General features: G+C 42.1%; 1 protein-coding gene across 1 annotated transcript; it reads right to left on the bottom strand.

Annotated features, from left to right (window-relative positions):
- Positions 1-21192, bottom strand: kif16bb (kinesin family member 16Bb). The gene is made up of 19 exons (XM_028424047.1): positions 21096-21192; positions 20958-21021; positions 20762-20872; positions 20557-20673; positions 19821-19918; positions 17608-17723; positions 17388-17530; positions 17134-17302; positions 16659-16784; positions 16405-16580; positions 16233-16295; positions 16083-16142; positions 10946-11065; positions 10817-10856; positions 10603-10740; positions 9182-9264; positions 4671-4699; positions 4186-4330; positions 1-2223 (listed from the first exon to the last, which is right to left on the bottom strand). Exons 1-19 carry the CDS (start codon positions 21140-21142, stop codon positions 1-3), a joined length of 4068 nt encoding a protein of 1355 aa, XP_028279848.1. The 5' UTR covers positions 21143-21192.
- Between the last annotated feature and the right edge of the window lie 833 nt (positions 21193-22025).

Below are 22025 nucleotides of genomic sequence, written 5' to 3'. Positions count from 1 at the left end.
TCAGACATTTGACAAGTGATTAATCAGGCAGGCGGCCTCAGTGGAGCAACTGAAAGTTAATTTCCACACTTCTGCATGCGGAGATGAATTTAAAGCATGTGCAGACGGGCCGGCAGCTTCAGCCACGGTTTCAGGGTGACCCATGCCCTTCACATTTGCAAGGATTACATCCAACCTGACAGGTCCGCTCTTGTCTTCATCGTGCAGCAGCATGCAGCGCACATCTGAGCGCTGTCGGAGAGTCAGGTCATGGAATTGGGGCCGACAGGGTATCGCGGTGGTCGAGCGTGGAGTTGAGTAAAAGACCATGTCCTCCTTCACCACGCCAAAGTGTGTATCTGTGAGTAAAAACTGGGCCACATGTTCACGGTGGGTACTGGGGCTGATGCACACTGCAACACTTGTGTACAGTAATACCTCCACCTCTCCCAGAGTGACTGTTTCTTGATCCATGTTACAGTGAAGAAGATAAACCAGTTCAGCAAGACTGTTCTGAAACTGACTGCAAACCTTTAATCCAGCATCCAGCAGCAGGTTTGGTACAGACACCTGCCAGTCCAAAGACAACTTCATCAAGTTTTCACAGAGCAGCGGGTGCTGATACAGCCCACTGTTCACAGGGCACAGTACACCAAGTATGGCCCAGCATAGTTCTTTGGTGTGCTCCTGGCTGTGAGTATAGACACCGAGGATGCTCTCCTCTGAAGCGCCCATCAGACGCAGACTGTGGCCTGCCAAGCCTATCTGTATCTCCTTCAGTTGCAACAGAGGGAGGTGATGGAACAAAACCAGCAGTCCAGAGTCAGTGGTCAGGGTGTAGAGGGCGCTCTCCATCAGGATCAGGAGAGCAGGCTGTGGTTCAGGCTGGGTGTATTTAGCCACATTCAGCCAGTGGAGAGCTACAATCTTTTGTGAGGTGATCACTGAAGGGGAGATAATGGACTGTAAAGCCTCCATCATGTCAAACAAAGGTAGAGTCTGTAGCTTAAGAAGGGAATCAGGAAATCGTATCAATGTTTGAATAACACTACGCACTGATTGTTTGGATGGCTGATCTTGGCCTCCAGGGTTGACCTTTGTCTCATCAAGGTGTTTTAATGGCAGCTGTTGTCCTTGTTTCATGTGCACATCATCAGCTATGTTGCACTTGTGTGGTGACTGCAGAGCCTGAACCCCTCCAGTCCTCCTCCAGATAGCTTCGGGGACAAGCTGCACATCATCTGGCAATTCTTCTGCCTTGCTAAAGGTTTGTGTTGGTGTCAGGACTAGTAGTTGTGCGTTTTCAGGATTAATGCAGCCCTGAATCATCTGAGCTGCCTCAGCAGGCTGAAGCTGTTGAGTTATTTCCATCTGGATGTGTTGTATGAGAGGTAGTTCTTTCACCATGGAAAAAATGTGACTGTCGATCAGAGAGAAGACAAAACTTCCTCTAAACATGGAGAAGACCTGGCTGTCCTTCACTACAGACAGAACATTACTTTCCCTGACCAGAGAGACAACCTGGCTGGACCAGCGGGCCCTAATAGGCCGTAAACGTACTTCTGTGACTCGCTGCAGTACTGTGGGTGACCTCCAAAGGAGGCGTCCTGCATCCTGGACAAACCAGGAAACTCTACTAAACAAAGAGCCGAGGCCTGATTTTTGAAATGGGGCTTCTGCAGTCTCTGTCACACACGCTCCAGGGATCTCCTTCAAACCTCCTGCTTCATCCATCCCGCCACCGCTCAACTGGCCCTGGAAGGTGGTTTCTTCAGCTAGACAGCAGGGCGTCTGACTGCCGAGAGTCTTTCTGTTGAGCTGTGAACAAGCTCTGGTCTGTGGGAGGACCGACATGGAGCCGCTTCCTCTACTGCTCTGCAGGTGGGACGTGCTGCCTAATGAGTTCCCACCAGAGCCAGGTCTCCCTTTGTAGCAGTCAGTCACAACACCTTGGATCTCATTAGCATTCCCCTCTGGCTTCATGCCACATCCATCACCGGGGCCCAGGACACTTGTCTGCTGAAGGCTGGCATCCCCTGGCCAAACCTCCTCTGCCTTGTAACTCGCAGCTCCATCCCTACTCGGAGTTTTCTTCTGCGGCCTCTCAGATATGAGCCCTGGCCCTGATTTATGACACAAGTCCCTCTCCTGCTCCTGGCCATCCCCGGTGCTTACTCCACCCTGAAGTGTGCCTCCATCCAACTCAAAACTACTTTGAGGGACAGGATATCTTCCAGGTGTGGCCTAGTTTCCACGTAACAGAAAATAAAACTTTAAAATGCTGTTTTATGCATTTTCCTACACTTTTGCAGCATATAAATGAATACAGACTTTTAAAAAAAGCCTTTTAAACACATTTTATGTATTAAATTATAGTTGAATACATAAAGGCATGCATTTGTTGAATACCAAAATGTTTCCCATGCACTTTTATTGCCCTATGCTTTCACAAAATGAGTGTCATTTTCTGAAACCCCTACAGGAAAGTGCTTGTTATGTTTGTTTATTATGCACATATTTAAACCCTGTTGCAAAGAAATCTGTGTTGGGACTGTCTGGTGGGGGGGGGGGGGGGGGGGGGGGGGGTTAGGTACTGACATTTGCTCTGTTTTGCAAAGACAAAAGAGGGCTAGAACTTTAGTTGCACAGTGGCATTGTGGTGTATAAACAGAGTGTTGTTATTTGCACATTTTGGTTCATTCATCAACTCATCAGGATTTGTATCATCTTAGGGTTGGAAATGTTGCAACTATAGAAGAAAAATATGAATACATACTGTAGTCACGAATGCCTGTGTTGTCCCTTTGCACTGATATGTGTCTGCAGTTAGCAGTTGCACCTGGCTGAAAAGGCTGCAGCGAAGACACAAAAATAAAATACTACATTTCAATCCAAAAACAACAACATGTATCTTCACAGGCTGAGATGTTAGCACAATACAGAGCTGTGGTTACACATTTATACATGTTGCCAGGCCCTTTGTTTTCAAAGCAAATTTAATTATTCGCTGTAGTGTGACACTGGAGACGTCAAACAGTTTTTCAGCCACAAGACAAGACTGCAGTAACCCCCCCCCCCCCCCCACACTGCCCCCCCTTCTGCACAAAACCATCCATTAGATTTGAAAAGCAAACAGCCCAAATGGCTGGATGAGATTAGAGCCACTCTACTAGCTGTGAAATTAAATAGAATCTGCGCATGTTGATTTGAGGATTTACATACAATACACAGCACTCCAGAGGGGGGGAGAGAGGAAGCGAATATACAGCTCAGAATGATTTCTGACAGTAAACAGAGGCTTTGGCTGAGCTTTGTGTATAGCAGCAGGTTGACGGAGAGGGAAAGTGAGAGCAGCAAAGCATTGACAGCGTCAACAAGAGGGACACAGTGTAGGTCCTGGTGACGATTAAAGGATTTTTGCAGATCCTGAGGATCAGTGCAGAGGATGTCCTGTACTAAGTGAAGATTGTCTGCTCACATGAAAAATGGAGGAACACTGATCTGGGATTCACTATTAATGAAGCTGACCACATTTTCCTTGCCATTTTGTCTCTTACACATATGCACATGCACGGCTTCACAGTGTTTTCTGTTAAGGTATAATAGCATAAAAGTGACGCACATCAACAACATGTCTCTCAGCCCGTCCTTACTTGGGGAAAAAGCTGTTTACATATCTGTATGTACCTCCTTCAGTTGTATAATATAACTGCTAAAAGGAACTCAATGCACATCACACTACTTCACATTTACCAATAGGTGTGTGGAGTGATGTGTCTGTCCAGGGACACTTTAGCATGCAGCTAGGGTGGGGACTAAACCTGCAACATCATGGTGTATACGAAGGCCAAGTCAAAGCTTGCCTAATTTAATCTTTGGAAGGAGCCATATAAACCTAACCAACCCACAGAACACAAGAACGACGACCTACTAGATAAAAGTCTGCAGCGATCACTGACCTCTCCACCTTTTAGTGGCATTTAATTCTATAAACATCATACAAATCATTGTAGTGTTCACATGTTTAGAATCATTCCCTCAATCTTCCACATGGTATATTGTTTTTTTAAAACATTTTTTCCTTAGTAAACCACTCTACTGATGCACAGTTGACTTGTCGGAACACGGCGTGCCATAATGCTTCCTTCTGCATTGACAGAAAGCTTCACAAAGTGACACAAAACTTTTAACTCACCCATCTGCCACCTTGCTCTTCCTTTCTGCTCTGCGCTGATGTGGAGTCCCACTGTTCTGGATTGTTTTGATGCCCCAGTTGCATCTGTTCTGGCTTTCCGAGACCTGCTGCAGTCCCACCTCCTGCTGGTTGAGCTTCTCTTCCACACTCCTAGTCCTATTACATGCAGACACACAGAACCACACACAGATTTAATCAGGTATGTCATCATCATGATCATCATGATAGGAGAGTTTCATACATCTCTTATTTTCAAGCTCTGCAATTTTATACAATCTAGACCCAGATATTAGAAAAGGGGTCAACTTTATAGTGAACAAAAAAATAGACAGGTTTTCAGGCAGGTTTTTTTTTTTCTAACTACACTACAGCTTGTAGCATCAAGTGGCCCAGGAGCTCCAAGAATGACAGACATTACCCAGAGTAAAGCCACCATTTCAGCAGACACAAGCTCCTAATAGCAGCTTGTCAGAGGAGCTGAAGAGTAAAGTCACACCTTGGTCTTCTGGCCAGAGATGAAGGATACTGAGGGGGTTGTCAGAAAAGAGACTTTCACAGGGCATTTAAACGCTGTGTGGGTCAAACACCAGTTCACCTGCTCCATCACTGGGAGCTTTCAGAGTCCAGACTTGACTCCGAGTTAAAAGTGGTCGCATTTCTGTGTGTCTATTCCACAACTGCACTTAATGAGGAATGCATCAAAACAAGCAGGCCACCTTCTACACACAAAAGAAAGAGTCATAGATTTATACACAATATAAAAGCATGTGATGGACAAAGACCTTTCTTGCCTCTCCTAGGAATATCCACTTTAAAAGCTTAAGGTTTGACATTTATTTTATGTTGCCCCCCTGCCAAAAATCTATCCAAAGTGTTTCAACTAGTCAATAAACCCAGGTGGAAATGACCACTGATGATCCTCAAATGCCACCAGAAGTGACCACAGAATGTCTAAAACTCTTGTCTGAATTTCTGGTCTTAACTGGCTAAAAAAATATGATCTCTTTCTAATGAGTTTTACAAGAATATAACCTGAACAAAGAGTTTACCAACAGGACTGTTAGACTTTTAAAGTGATGTTAATTACACCTTTGGAGGCAAGGCCAGGTGGGACCAGGTGTACATACAAACCAAATCAAAAATCTGAATAAATACATAAATGTTAAGTGCTTGGAGGAGGCCGGACTTCTTTGTTAGAAGGGGCCCCTGCTTCCTGACCTGTCAGGCTGTGATCCAACCTGCGGATAATGTGCCGAGAACGGAGCACCTCCACAAGCAGCTCACTGCAGTACTTCAGTTCACTGATATCTTGTGGCACACTAAAAGCTGAACAGATCTCTATTATATGCCAGCATCTGAATTCAAATTATTTGTTCTTATTTACTGCTGAGGGGTTATATCAAAAGATGACAGAGAAAAGTGAGATGAGTCGCGTCCTTGCTGTGAGGTGGTTTATGCAATGCAAGCAACAAGAAGAACAAGGATGGAATACATAACTGAGCAAGAGATGAAAAGACTCACTCCTCATTTCACTGCTGGGATAGATGATGACTGAGGTGAGAGGCGGCAAAAATAAATAAAATGAATACATCGTTTTGTATTTTATGGGGCATGTTCTGTAAAAAACTAACTCCCACTCAAGAATCAAATAATGAAAGTGAAATTTCAATTTGTCTATGTGCACCGTCTGTTTCCACTTCTTCTAGCACCTCAGCATTTCTGATGTAGGATAATGAAGACAGCTGCCCTGCATTCCTGCATGCACACGTGCAGTCACTTTTTTCCATATCTAAATCAAGCACTGTTAGACCATCGGGTTGGGAAGAAGGTTGCAGGTGTCAGAGTGAAAGCGGTATTAATCACCTGAGCTAGAGCAGTGCTTTTTTGGGGATACTGCAGTGTGAGGGGAAATTACATGTCAGACGGCTCCACATGCTGTAAAATATCAGGGTTAGCAGATCATGAGAGAGGCAGGGGTGTGTCTCACTACTTCAGTAGGAGGTGAATCACTGGAGAGTGAATTGGATTTTAGACACTAATTCAATGAACACCGAGACACTGACAGATCAATGAACTGACACACAGTGCCAAGGCAGTGACCAGGCATAAAGATGTCACATTAACATAATGTCTCTCTGGGTTTAGCATGTTAGTGTGTGGACAAAAAACACACACACACACACACACACACACACACACACACACAACTGATGCAAATAAAATGGTGGCATTTGATTCAGGTAGACTATAGAGCAAACACTGATAATTGTATTTCTAATGCAGCCTGTAATGTTCAGACTATTGATTATGTAATACAAAAGTTCATGTCACAGGGTGGAAAAAAGAAAATTAACAAACCTAGCACATCGTCAAAGGCAGCGATGACATCACTGTCAGCACAGTACTTGACAAAGTTCAGAAATGCCAAAGCATCCTTGACAAAAAAAAGGGCAGAAATAACCCTTCTAGGCATTTGGACTGTACTTGGCTAAAAACAGACATCAAATTAGGGCAGCACTTGGGCCTGACTGATGACATTTTACAAACACCGACATGAATGCAGATTGAGAAACACGAAAAGAATCACAAGAGACATGGTGTCACTTTCTAACAAAAATCAGAGCATTATGGGAATTTTCCTGGGAGCTGAACTTGAAGTGTACTGCAGTGAATTTGGAAATGGGACACCGGGCAGTTTGCTACCTACTGAACTCAGGACCGTTCTGAGACACGCCCTTGGTTGTAGGGGACTCGCCTGCTGTGATTTCCACTGGCTCAGCATGAAACGCTACAGAGAGGCTTTTTGCATGTTTCCACCTCTCCTCACAGAAATGCTGCCATGATTTATGGCTTTGATTTGGTCTGAGTGCCCGATGAATGCTGGAGACTGAGGTGGAGTCGCTGCAGTGATTCTGAGGTCAAAGCCTGCACACATGTCTGCATTAGGTCTTACCCTGGATTGTGCAGCAGCATCACCTTGGACGTATTCTCGGTGGATGTGGACAAGTCCGTCAAAGACGGCTGACCGCTCTGTGGGCAACAAAATGAAAATATCAGTATATATATATATATATATATATATATGAATGTTTATATGCATATTATGTCATTTCTAAAACATGTTAAAACTGAACACCTGAAATTAGTGTTAACAGTGTAGACTAATAATCCCGAACAAAACAAAAAACGAGGGGCCTGTACATGTCAAGGGGCAAGAGAATCTTCAACATACATGTTTCATTTTTATGGTTATAGTTTAGCTGTGATCCACATTGTATCTTCCCATTTTCAGTCCACTTTAAAAATCCCTTTTACACAGTTATAGACTCCATCCAGGGTGTGCTAGCACATGTTCAGATTAAGCGAATGTGGAGCTCTTGAGACCATCTCATTTAGAACTGATGTTAAAAATGAATGCTAAAGACTCTCTGTAGAACCACAACGGGCCCTAGACGCCTTCGCTTTACTCGTCTGTAACAGTGTGTCGTTTTTAATAATGCAAAGAGCAGAGAGCTGTCAAAAAACCACCAGTACAGCTGTGTCTATAAAATGGTGTGTGAATCCATTTTTACAACATCATTTGTTACGTTGCACATGGTGCTTGCAGTTGCAGGTTTTACAGTCGTTTCACTGATCAAGTCATTTTCTTTCATAAAGCAACTAAAGCAACTACATTTTATAGAGTTTTATCCCAAAATGATTGATAAGAAAGAGGCATCCTGCTCATAGAAACAATTTATTCTCTTTGTTTGAATATGTTTTTCAGTTGTAAAATAAACCAGTGCACGACTGAACGGCGCTTCTCAGGTGGTTTTCCCTGCACCTTTTTTCTGGCATTAGCTCAGCTGACATTTAGACCCAGAAGAGCCATTAAGAAAAAGTCAGCTAATATGCTAAAGCTTTCCATTTGCAGTACTTTTGTGTCCACAAGAGAGAACCTTATGGTCACCTTCCTGCCTAGAAAGTTTGAAAATGTACACTGTCGCTCCTATTTTGAGAATTATTTATCAATCTAGATCGTTTTGGTGTGAGCAGTTTTGGAGGTCAAGAGTTCTGCCTTTTCTCTGCAGTATTAGTGGAACAAGATTTCCCAGAAATCATGACCCGATTACTAAAATATATATATATATGAGCTTCTTCCAATTGTCAAGATATTACCAAATAAAAGGAAATTTTGATTTGTATACACGACTGTTTATCATGGCCTCTGACGAGACATGAGTGTTTTCTTCTGGTTCTTCTTGTTTTTCTGGTGGTTCTTGGAAAGAACTAACGTCAGCACCAGTAACACTGTGTGTATTATTCTATAACGTATAGAGCTTACATCTATTTTTAGGTTAAATGTAAAATGGCTGCATTAACCTTTATGTTAAGCATATTTACTTTGTTTAAACGTGTGATTTAATAAAGCTTCTTAATGTTTATTCACCTTTAAAAGGAATAGCAAATCTTTTAATTCGAAGTTAACAAATGTATCGCTAAGGCTCTGAATGGACAAATTACTGTTTAGATAAATCAACAGCATCTGAGACAGAAAGGGTGCTTCAACAAAAAAAAAACACATGAAAGCCAAAGAGTTCAGCTTTGAAAGGCACTGCACCTGCCTGCCTTTCAGGAACAGCGTAGGGCTTTGAAAAAAGTTTCACGGTTGTGTCAAAAATGTTCTTTGCTCATGTTTTTAACGACAAAGCCAATTAATTAGACCAACGAAACAGAGTTTCATACTACACAGGCAACAGTACTTGTCCTGACCAGGACAGCTAGGTTCTCATGTGGTGTTCAGTTTGAATGTGTTTTTAATATGACTAATGCTTGCTGATGGCAGCAGACATTACAGCTGGTAGTTATGGCAACAAAGTGCAGGATGCTGACTTGCTTTTACAAAATTACCAGCAGAAAATGCAGCTGAGGCAGTGTCTCTTCTGAAAGACGCTCTCTCAGCTTTACGGAAAGTGAACAAAGAAAGAAACAGCAGAATCACAGTGGGACTTGTCTGTGGCGCTTTACCTGGCATTTCTCCCTCAGCTGGGAAGCTGCAGTCGGATGGTTAAACCGAAGAGTGGTTCCTGTTCCTAGCTGTATTACAGCACCTGGAGGGGAAACAAAATAGAGAGGGGGGCAGCATTTAAAAAAAAAAGTGCCAAATCACCAACTACTACTACTAACTAGAGCTTTACTGGTGGGATAAATGCTGTATCAACCTTTGAATTATGCATTGCACTGTGACAAAGACTGGCACAGGCAAAACGTGACATGCTTCAAGACAGATGCAAGTGACAGTAATGGCGCTTTCTGCCAAGAACCCTTTGGAAGTGTGGCACTGTATTTATAATGCATAAAACGATGAGGAGACTTTGGCCATGGGACCTGCTCCATCACTGGGAGTGCACTGAACTTTGGAGAAACTTGACAAATAGCACAAAAGTTCTGCAACAATTTCCCGGGCTGAGGTAAAGTGAATGAATTGCCATGAGGAATATGATTGGCAGTGACCTAGACCAGGATGATGATTTACCCGAGAAAATGGTCCAAGAAAACTGGAGAAGTGTTGTAAAGCCACAGCAGTGAAGTGATATTAGGGTTTATATATCAGAATCAGGCTCATATGGCCCTATCCATAGATTTTCCTCAAGGTCTCTACTCCTTTCTCCTCTTCCTCTCCCAGCACAGCAAATACTAATCTTGCTACTACTAATGACTTCTGACGAGTGACAAAGCACCTGAGAGAAGAGCCTGTGATGGATTCCAGCTGCTGTTGGACCGAAAATTACTATCATTTGTTCAAGAAAATAGGTTCAGATGCAGCTATTTCTGAAGGGGATATTGGATAAATTGAAATGGTTATAAAAGAGACTAGCCAGGCCATGCGCTGCCTGGTTTTTGTGGGCAGTTTTTTATCTCTCAGAAGCAAAGCAATGTGGATGAGGAGGCAGTAAGCAGGGAAAGCTCTGAGCTCCGGTATCCAGGGCCTGCTCAGGGAGGGCCAGAGTTTCAGCTCGGCTTGCCTCCGTCCTTTGAAAGGTTAATGCTCTGGCCCACTTCAAACCCGTCGGCCCTATCAACTCCATCTGCCAATTAAATGGAGGGCCTGGGGCTTTGTCTGGAGCTTTGTCCAGGGCCTCTCGCCCTTCAAAATGTTTAGTAAGAGAAATGGCATCTGCCCTGTGAAGAGCTGTGTTCACAATCCACTCATGCCCTGAGTGCACTGCAGTCTGGGAGCCTGGGACATAAAGTGGATTTCATTTGCAGATGCGATGCAATGATGTCACAACGGTATTCAAAATGGATGAAAGCGTTATTGGCTCCCACAAGCCAAATAATTGTGAATCTGAGAGACATCCTCATTATGACATGCCTTGGGTTTTTTTTTGCCTCCAATGTTCATTAAAGAAATTTGAGAACAAATTAGATTTTGCATAAATCCTTACCCTGAGTCAGCTGGCAGGGATCTGTGGCCAGGCAGCCATTGATGGAACACAGTGCCCCTTCCTGGGGGAACAGAGTCACGGTCCCAGCATGGTTCTCAAGCACACAGTGTTCACTGAGGAGCCCTGGCCCATGCAGCACTACAATGCAATTAGAAAAGTCTGGATTAACACAGCAGCTGTGCCTATCGTGCAGTAACAATGGTGCCCGACTCACCAATATCACAACTGCATGATCCAATCAAGGTTCTGCCCTCCTACAGGGAAGATTATACAGGGGTCATAATACAATATGGAAGCTGTTATTTGACAAGCAAAGCAAGTATAAAAAGTGTGATTTATTCACTTTCAAATAATATAGTGTGATTCCAGTGCTTAGCAGGTCTTCATCAATGCTTATCAAATGAGGTAACTGGCAGTCAAGGACCACTGCACTCCCCTCCTTCCTCAGAGCCACCGTCTCCTCCTCCTCCTCCTCCTATGGGGTGGGGGGGCACATGAACAGAAAACAAGAAATAGAAACTCACTTAATAGCCTGTAGCTGGAATGGCACACAATATAAAATAAAAACTGCTGACAGACATTTAATGGCAACCAGCAGAAAACTGAATACTTTATGACTGCTCTTCCTTGCCTGAAGGCCAAGCAGAATAGCAGCATTCCAACCATGTGTCGCCACAAAGCAGCAGAGTGGCTAACGGCAGAAGAGACGCCATAAATCATTCAGATTATCGTGGCAAGAATCAAACTGTACATTGTGTTCAGTGAGCGAAACAGACGCACCGCCCACGCCCACACACAAAGGTGGCCTGTATACTATGCACTATTGCTTTTATTGGTACATAGCTATCGATGCTGCATGTTGCTATTAAACTACTATAGACCTTGTAAAGTGTCAACTTCAGATAACAGCAACAAACTTTCATGTCATTTATAATGCGTGTAGATGCAGCGCTGTATGAAAGGTCAAACTAAAGTGAATTCCTGTGCATACAATAAGTGGAAGTAATGCATCATTACAAGCTCCGTTTTCAATCTTTCCCTCCACATAATACTGCCTGTGTCTGCACAAATTCTAAATCTCAATATAAATAATGAAAAATCTATTTCAAATGTATGTTATTGGGTTTTTTTTACTCCACTATAGCAATGTTACAGCTGAAAAATGTCTGGGTGATAAAAAAACACCCTCTTAAATATGAAATCCCTGCTTAATATGTATTTAATGGTGTCTCCTCTCCTCAGAAATGTGATAAGAAGAAGGGAAATTGATTTAATCCTTGAAAGCCATTTCTAAAGCCCAGGAAAGCTACACTTAAAATGTCTGATCTGCTTCATATACCGCTTCACTGCCTCCAACTATTGTCACTGAGTAAATGTAACAGCATGAGCCACACCATTATATAGCATTATGTGTCTGTCAAGACCTGATATTCATTTAACTTTATATAAAATATCGTCCTGTATAATTCCTTTTATAACTTTATAACCAAAGTAAGGGTTAATCTTTAGAAAGAGCCAGACATGCTGCAGACTATTTGCCAATTATCATATAAGAAATGGAATACTTGGCCTTGGATGACCCAAAGGTCCAAACGAAACACTGAATTAGGCCATGAAGAGAAACTCAACTCTCTAGGCAAGTGTTTAAGGCTGCTAACCTTTTCCTCGTAGGGTAATGGCTGTGGCTGTTCAATAACCCAAAGTCGAACCCATGTATGAGTGGCCCAATCAGAAGTGTTCTTCTGTTAAGCTGGTGGACTAATGCCTCCCATTGCCACGGATTATCAAAAGTGCCTCACCCAAGAGGCCGAGCAGAAAATCTCCCACACGGAGGATTCCAAGGAAGCGCTCTGCATAAACTAGTTCCCCTTGCTTTCAACCTCCTCCTGCTGCTGCTGCTCTATCGTATAGATTGGACCGTGAAGTGAGAGACGTGTCCACCGCCAGCACCACCTCACTCATTGGCAGCTGCGTGATGGGAGAAATCCTTTTTTCTAATGAAGAAGGAACGGCATCGACCACAGCCCCTGTACTTAATTAAAAGGGATTTTTCACAGACTTCATTAGAGGTGAGGAGCAGCCTGGCAGATTAATGCACTCTGTCACTTTCCTCAGACACCAGGAACAGATGAGATCCTCTTATTTTCTCCTCACATACAGAGAAAGTTGCCCCTCACACCACACCCAGTCACTCAGTAGTCGTAGTGTGAGCACAGAAAAAAAAAATCCTGCTTTCAGATTGAGGCAGCTGGTGAACATACTGTAATTAACTGTGGCCCAGACCAGCAGCCAGGCTTGGGCAGCATTTAGGCTTCCATTAAAAGCCATCATTTGTGGTTGGACAGAATTGTAAATTGATTTTTTTTCCCTGTGTTTTTGACAGTTCAAGTTCCCAACTTGGGCAATAAGCATTTCAAAACACTGCCATAGTAGACCAACTAATCATCTTTCATGACTACCTATCACCTGTGTCAAGTGAAGCAGCTTGCCAAAAGAACTGATCAGCACTGAATCCACAACAAGTAAAAAAAAGGTCTGCTTCTGAACTGCATTAAAAGCTTAATTTAAACTCCGGATTGTTGGTGTTTACATGGTGTGTTTTCAAAACGACATGAAGCCTTTTGTTTGATTTATTACATTCCACTGCTAAAACGAATTGGAAACCCTAATCAATACATAGAAACTAGTTGTAAGAACTTGATGTGTTCCATTCCTCAGCACGCAACTGTGGAATTTATCAAAAAAAAGAACTTCAGGGCATCTAATCAAAACTCCCATGGCAACCGAAATCAGATCTCGATCATTATGTCTCCTGAAATAATTTTAGAGCATTCATAACACCAAAAAAACCAAGAGTGGATGCTAGGAATAACACAACTTCAGACTAAAGTGCACCCAGACTACTTGTTAGTTCAAGGAAAAGATCATGAGATGATGATCAGCCCTTTACTCAACACAGAGCAACACTCCCTTTATCTACACAGCTGCACAAAGGCGGGTCATTGCAATCAAATGTATTATATAAACACGTGTTGCTGTGGGCATCTAGCATGGCCAAATAATCATCATTTAGACTGATTAAATTAGGCAAAGAAAGTCAGTTCTTCTTGGGTCAACCCTTACCTGCATGTGAAGAAAGCCTGCTGCTGAAAAAAGGTCATGAAATTCTATCGTGACAATGACGTATAACTGCTGACACAACAAGTTAAACTGACATTAAACAGAACAAGGCTCAGAGCAGTTGGAGCTTAGGTTGCGCCGTTGTGCTGATTGTAGCATGTTTGGGAAATGCAAAGACTTCTAGGATCAAAGAGAATCCGCAGTTCATTTTATCTTAGTGAAATGGAGGTTCCTCCCACTGTACTGTGTTACAAGGGGACCTAAAAGGCTGGCTACAAGGGGAAGAATGCAACCCCACTCACAAAGTACAACTCCTCACAAATCTCTTTGCGTTTGTGCGAGTATATATTATAATTATACTTATACACCCGTCAGTAGAACATTATTTTACTTTACCCTCTTCCTGCCTTTTTTTTTTGTTCTCAATCTGTTGCCGCCTCTGTCTGGTAAGAGGCTGCTCTGGAATCCATCTCATATTAATTACTTTCTCTTTCCCACATGCCCTGTAACCAATCTGGGAAGCTGACGATGAATAACTTTGCATTCTAAATCTGCTTTGAATACAGAATTCTGAATTCTGTTTACACCGCTCTTGGTCAACTTCTCTTCTTAAGGCCTGAGCAGAAATTTTCATCCTGCTTTCAGCAATAGCATTGAATTAAACACGTAATATATGAAACTTGAGGACACTGTTTTTAATTTTAAAAACCCATGTGCTAGAGATGGAAGGGGGGGGGGGATCATGCACAATGTATAACACCATACGAAAAACCGCTCCTTTCAAATGACGTTGAAGACCATCTGTCTAAAAAGAAACACAAACTAACAAATTCAGTTCTGTGATTAGGCGTTTGTTTGTCAAGCATATGTGCATATTTTTTTTTTGCTGCATGTGATTTCCACACAGGGAGGACTGCTCCTGTAATGTCTGTGCACCATCCCACACACAGGAACCCCCCCCTATCATTTTTCACTCAGACAGAATGTAAATGCGCGCCGAGACAAATGTCAAATCCATAAAGTCATTCATCAAACACTTTAGAGTTTCGGCATCACCAGCGTGCCTACCGGTCACCAGTACAGTGTCCTTTTCGCCTGGATGTCACATTGTATCAGGCATAATAACACAAGTGTCTACATGAATAAGCGCAGCTCTAAATAAGGCACATTTTTCAGCTCCACAAATAGAGATGGACGACCCTGCCTCCGAGCATAAAGTCATCGCCGCTTAAACATGCAAACACATTTACAACACTGTAACTTTAATTAATATGCTGGAAGAGTCAGAGACGAAAGTGCCATATGTCAATAATCAAGACCTCTTAATTAGGAGCAGTGACAGCAGCTAATGAGATCCAATACACGTACACAAATAAAGGGCTGTCAAGCTACTAAATGTCACCTGCTAACCACCGTACAGAAGAGAATGTTAATTATCCGACATATCTACAGCTGACATTCAGGTATATGGTATTTTAAGTTCTTAAACACCAACTTCTAAAACCTCATTCTGTGCTGCAGGGTCACTAATGTGTGCCAGGAACACACAAACATATTCTGACATCTTGGATCAATGCACTTTAACCTGGCTAGAATGAATGTACCTCTAGCAAGAAGAAGTCACTCCGTACTTTTCACGACTGGCATGCTTCACAGTTCAATGCATAATGCAACAGGCTACTTGGCTGATTACAGTGAGTCCCAAACATAAGACATTTGGTGTTATTTGGGAGGCTGGGCAGGAATTCAACAAGAGAGAGAAGTGCTCAGTGTAAACTCTGCTTTGGCAACAGTGACACTTTTTGCTACACCTTGGGATTTTTTGAGGATGCTGCCACCCCGTCTCTGCCTCAGAGAAACTGTAATGGATTGAGGAGGCATGTCTGTTCTGTTTTTCTTTGTCAGGCTCTTTAAATGCTCACACACACACACACACACGCACGCGCGCGCACACACACACACACACAAACTTCACCATCATCACAACATCTTTGCTTTTGGGTGCCATTTAAATCCAAATAGATGGAAAATTACATTTAAATGCCAGGTTGACTCTGCTCTCGGTGCTCCTTTCCACTTCATGAAGTGGTTGTTGACAAGACCTGCAGTGACACCAGCTGGCAGGATGTCTGTACTGCAAGCAGGAGCTTCTTACAGAAGTGCCCCTGGGAGCTGTGTTGATAGACAGTGCTAAAATCAATGAGGTAAACCTCAGCACTATGTGCTCTATGCCTCTGTGTGTTATTTGCACCAAATGGCACAATTTTTACATCATTCTCCACGGCATTTATCATGACATATTAAACAGCAAATGGAGGCACAGAAAAGAAAAAAAAATCAAATTAAACAAGTAATTGTACCTGCAGAACGCTCTCAGTCTCCCCCCATTTGCTGGTCCACTTCTCGGTGAAGGCTACAACCTGGAGGCAATCACAGAAATGTATTATTTACACAATACATCAAAACACCTCACTTTTTTTTCTCTCTTTCCATTTGGCAGGTGGACTCACCTTTGCCTCATTCTGATGCAGCCTCTTCATGACCGTCACAGAGGAAGACGACTCATGGGAAACCTGGATAACAGGTATATATAACCTTTGAATAACAGGTTGCCAACATACAGTATATATTCTCGTCTCCCTGATGGTGTGTGTGTGATGTGAGTTTGAACGTTTGAAAGACCTGAGTGGCTTCTTCTAGCAGTCTCCTGAGCCTGGTAACCTCTGCCTGCAGCTCTCTGATGACCTTCACACTGCAGTCTTCGTTCACAATCGGAGTGTTCACTATGTTTTTAGCACGGCTGGCATAGCGAAGCGTGCTCAGGGTCTCAGCGTAGTTCACGTCAGCAGGAGAAATTGCTGCAATGGAGTGGGAATGGAGGTTAGTATTACTTCCATTTTCATGAAAATAACCTGAAATGTCTTAACAGTACATACTTGCTATCATTGTAGTCCTGGCATTTCCACCCAGGCTGTCTTTTAGCAGCCATGTCAGCACAGAGTCTCTGTAAGGAATGAAGATCTGCTTCTTTTTTGCCGACTGTCCTCCCACACTGAGGTCAGCTGTGAGGGTCACACAGAAAGAAAATACTGATACAGGAGCTAGAGAGCGCCTCCAAATTATGAAATGTTTCATCCTTAAGCTCTATTGATCCATGTTGGGAGCAGGTTTGCTGACACCGTCAGGAGTGACAAAAGTATTTTTTTTTTTTTCCCCTTTTCAAATGACGGAAAAAACAATTTGGAATTAAAACAAACAAGCAAAATCTATATTGAAACGTTATATAACAGAATTGCCATCCTCACATAGAATGCAGCCATGATTCACCTGCATTATTGATCCGTCTTGCTCAATATTAGACAAGGATGTTTTGTCACAATAAGTCAGTCATGCTGTTGTAACCATGTTTACCCAGAGCCGAGATCACACTGCCTAAGATGACCAGGGATTTGTTGATGTTGGAGCCTTCCTTCAGTCTGGTGCCTGTGGTGCATGTGGAAGCAGCTCTCTCGCTGCCTGCCAGGTCTACCAGGTGGATCTTACTCACCGTCTCACATGGAATGTCTGCATCAAACCGGGCCTGGAGGATTTAAAAAAAATGCATTTAATTCAGAGGTATACAGGTGCCAAAATAATGAATAAACTGTTTGAGCACTGTAGGTCACCTGGATAAACGTGATGGTGAAGATGGCGTGGGAGCGGCTGCTGAAGTCATTCATGCCTGTACAGGCTGTGGTGCGGTTGGCATTGCCAAAAATGATCAAGTCCTCCATGTCGCTGTGGTTTTTCACCAAATGCTTGGAGAGATCTGCACACATATATTCTGTATGACACCGTCTGCCCTAATTCAATTATGATGTAATGAACAATAATATAAAGGCTTACTCTCTACATAGGCTCCATCCCTGGGGTGCTCCCTCACTCTCAGGCCTCCGCCCTCAGCGGATGGTGCTCTCTTTTTAAGAAGGTCCTGCACACGTTCATTGTAGATTTCCAGATAGCTGGTGCCAAGACAGAAAGGATAAAATCTGATCCAAGATTTCCCCACAAGGCCACAATTGCAGAAATGTATGAAAGGGTTTTATTGTTAAACGAATGGCACGGCACCAAATGTAAACAAAACAAGTCACCGTTGGCTGTGTGCTCTGAAAAGAAACGCTCGATAACGCCAAATGACTGTTCTTTCATTGTTCTGCGTGTATCATCAATGCATAAACAAACATATGCAAAGTAGATTTGGCACAGCAGCTCAATCAAAACTACAAGTGGCTGTGTGCATGAAGCAAAAAGGGACTAGTCAGAGTGGCTGATTCAAAAACAATGCAAGGCATGGAGCAGGTTATGAGAAACTGACAGACCATATCCTGTGGAAGTACACATGCATTTGATTTTCAAGCAGTGTTGAAAACTCAGTATATATATATATATATATATTCTGAAGACATCGCTGTGGTTATGTCAATACCACAACAAGAAGTCATTACAGTCAAATGTAATACCAACTACCTCCACACACTGCTTCTTACTAATACAATATTTATAATGATGTTGGGAGGAAACAAACAAACAGCCAAAGGTTTAAAATAAAAATGACTAGAACACATTCTCACACAAGCAAGGAGAAGGAGCACGACCTTAAGATATGACAGACAAACTGTGAAGAGGAAACTCTGAATATAACTCCAAATGTTGAAGCTGTAACACTGACTATTAATACTTTAATTTCACAGGTGATGGATGTATTTGAAGCGAAATCCAAAACATGTTGGGATTAAGTCGTTTTAAAGCTATTCTATAATGGGTTCATAAGAGCTCGATGGGCTGAAAATCCTCTATTTTATCTCCCAGACAATCATTTAGGTGAGGAGCTGGGACATGAAGCAGATATTGTGATGGGAGCAGATATCATCTGGGGTTTTTAATATCATTTGTAAAGCCTTAATGTGGTTCTCTTTCTGGGTTTTAAAGATCAGCATTAGAGTTAGGTGATAAAATGGAATTTATGCGCCTGTTCTAGCAACAGAAATACACAATTAAATCCTTTAGGTACTTGACCATGACATCTACAAAGCCATGAAAAGAAAGATGTTTGTGATAGCACAGCTTTTAATGATAGCACTGTGTGATACAGTGGCTCTGAATGGACAATTATCTTTGCTGTGCCTTGTCATTGTCACAGATTTCAGGCCTCACACACAGGTATAGGAACTTTTCCTCACACGTGCTTCTTGTAGATGGCCACAGTGCTGTTATTTGACATCTTGTAATTCTGACTAAATGAAAATAAGGCCAATGTGCACTTCACAGGTATGAGAGACAAATGACAAATGGCTGTGCTGCTACACTGCAGTGAGAATGCTAATGATGCACCCTCTCTCTCTCTCTCTAGGTCACTACAAGTTAATACATTTTATTATATAGTGGCGCTGAAAAGCGCTTGAAGCAGAGAGTTTGTCTTTTAGCTACAGCAGCACTTTTCATATTGTAGTTTGAGATTTGTAAAGAAAGACACGTTTATTTTTTTCTTTGAAGCCCTTTTTTTAAACAATATGGCATATTTTGTGCAAAATAATGCACAATATACTTTCCGACCTCCCTTTTCAAAAAGGATGTTCCACAGGTTTTCCATAGGTTAGGGGGTCAGGGAATGATGGTAGCTATATTTCTACTTTTTTCCTCCCATGACAGCCAAGGAGTCGGTGGTTTATGCAGCCTGATGTGCTGTCCTGCATAAAAAAATAATTTTCCTTGAGGCAGTAAAGATTCTTCTTTGAATGCCGTAGCAGAAATAGTCTAGTCTAGTCAAGAACTCCACAAACGGCTGAATCCATAATTTTGTATAACCTCCCAATGACCTCACAGTGTTGTCAAAGCAGGTTAAGCATTCAAAGCTGTGCAGGATTAATTGTTTTAAAGGAAGTTTGATGAGATATTGGAATCACTGCAACTATTTCTCCATCATCAGATCTTCCTCCCTCCAAATATTGACCAAAAACAATTGCTTAATGAAGCGAAGCAACGTTTAATTTCCCTTTTATAAAGATTAGATAACAGTCCTCCGTACATGTTCAGACATCTGTTATATTATCGTTTCTTACCTGACCTCCGTATGGAATGACACAGCGTCACTGGTGCCTCTGTTAGAGATCTCCAAGAAGAAGCCTTCACAGATCCGTGGGATTAAACCTTTATCATCCTGACACATTAAAAAGAGAGAACATATTGGGCTGTGTACAAAAAATGTTTACTATAAAACAACAGTTACATTTTTCTCCTATCTTGTTCTCCTAATTTGGTGTCTATGCTTTGCCATAACCACAACTGAAGGCAGCTGTACAACACAAACAACAGCTCATCTGATATAGAGTTACTGAAGCATAAAAACAACTCCAGTCTGAGCTGCATGCCTTCTTGTTTTAATTACAAAGTAACAGATAGTAAGCATTAAGAGCCATATATAATTATCGGGGATGTTGACAGCAGCTCTGCTGATGACCTTGCAGCAAGTCTCCTGGTAGAGAGGCAGGGAAAAAAACCCTCAATGTGAAATTTCTATTGGTGTGCAAGGTGAGGAGAGAAAAGCTGTGGGATGCTGCCCTCATCAAATTTTCTGATTAGTGCGGAGAAACAAAAAAAAAAGTTCTGATGAGGCCACACTATCCGTCAAGTTCTGATGTGTGTGATGTGCACACTCTGAATTAACACTTCTGAGGTATTCTGCAATGCAAGCTCTGCAGTGTTGTCACATCATGTGTGTCCTTTGTGTGTGTGAGGCTAGTACAGATAAATACAATTTGGAAACAACAGCTGCCTGGGGGATCATGAGGATCTTACCTTAAGTCCCATCATCGTGTACGATTTTCCTGATCCAGTTTGGCCGTAGGTGAACACACAGGCATTGAAACCCTCAAATGCAGCTTTCAAAACATCACACCCCAAGTCTTGAAAAATCTAAAGCAGCAGAGGAATGATTAGTTAAAATATGACATACACTCATTTCAATTAATAAGATACAAATAGTAATCTGATTACACAGTACCCTCTGCTGGGATGCAAATTTGGAGCTTTCTCTGTCAGAAGAGTCATATGAGAAGTCAAAGGAAAATGTTTTTCCTCTGTCCTTCAGCTTATCCCCTCGAACAAATGAAGGCTACGATTTAAAAACACCACTTTTACTAAAAACCTATTTAAAAGGTGCAGTATAATACATTTTTATTTGGTATATATAGGCCTACCTTAAGAATAGATGTCGTGTTGCCCTGCATATGAACGATGCTCTTTGATGCCAGCTCTTTTTCCCTGTGAAAAGCAAATGTGGATATTCATTCTGAAATGTTTGAGAGGTGAAAAACAAAAGCAGCCCTTCTGCCTACCTTTTATTCAGTGGACGGACTCGAACAGCTACTCGCACCGAGGACATTATTCAGCAAAACCACAAAGACACAAACAAATTCAGCAGTTAGCCCTCACACCCAGCCTGTGGAAGAAACTTTCCGCGTGGACATGAGGGCAGCTAATTATCACACCTGGGACCCGCGCTCACCTTCTCCGTGCAATACACTACTTGGCCGCCAGGGGGTAGTATGCATCACATAACACAAAACATAGACAGTCAATCATTAAGAAATAATTTCCTCCCAGGCACACAATAGGGACCCTAATCTTATTTTGGCAGACACCAAAAAGGGTGATTTTTGTATGTTTGCATTTGTCTTTTTAAAGTGTTTCAACTGGTCTAAATCAAGTGACAGGATTATTATCTGTTAAATAGTCAAGGGTGAAATCAAGTTATGTTAAGACAGAAATACCAGGCAAATGTAGCAGGATAACAATATAGGGTGTACTGGTCCTTTAAATGTACTTCTGGTTATTATATTACAGTATGTATTTAAAATAAGTAAAAGTATTGCACATTTCATTATTTTATCCATAGTCACATAAGCAAATCTTATCATGTGACATGATTCTATTATTAAAAGTCCAAACTATAGATATAGATAGAAAAAAGCCTGACTCACTCCACTCCTCAAAAAGTGTAGCTAAAATAAGTAAAACTAGAAAAGCATTTCCTGAAGAAAGTGCAAGTTTGATTGCCGCAGCTGAAGCATTGCTTTGAACGCTGATGTGAAGGATTGCTCTGAATTGCTGGAGAATCTGCAATCTGAATTTAATTTGCTGAAACACGGTTAAGAATTTGAAAAGATGAAGCTCCTATTTTGAAAAGTAGAAAATGTTTTAATATTATGAAGCTATGAAAAGGAAACAGCTGAAGACAAGAACAGTATGAAGTCATGACCTTAAAG

Source organism: Parambassis ranga, chromosome 15, assembly GCF_900634625.1.
Source record: "Parambassis ranga chromosome 15, fParRan2.1, whole genome shotgun sequence".
Taxonomy (NCBI): Eukaryota; Metazoa; Chordata; class Actinopteri; family Ambassidae; genus Parambassis; species Parambassis ranga.
This window is presented reverse-complemented; position numbering and strand designations above follow the sequence as displayed.

Coding starts and splice junctions, on each gene's coding strand:
- kif16bb (XM_028424047.1), bottom strand. CDS start 21,142: ATGTCCTCGGTGCGAGTAGCTGTTCGAGTCCGTCCACTGAATAAAAG. Junction 19,919..20,556: donor ACACGATGATGGGACTTAAG/GTAAGATCCTCA, acceptor TTAATGTGTCAG/GATGATAAAGGTTTAATCCC. Junction 16,143..16,232: donor TGCATCAGAATGAGGCAAAG/GTGAGTCCACCT, acceptor GATTGCCTCCAG/GTTGTAGCCTTCACCGAGAA.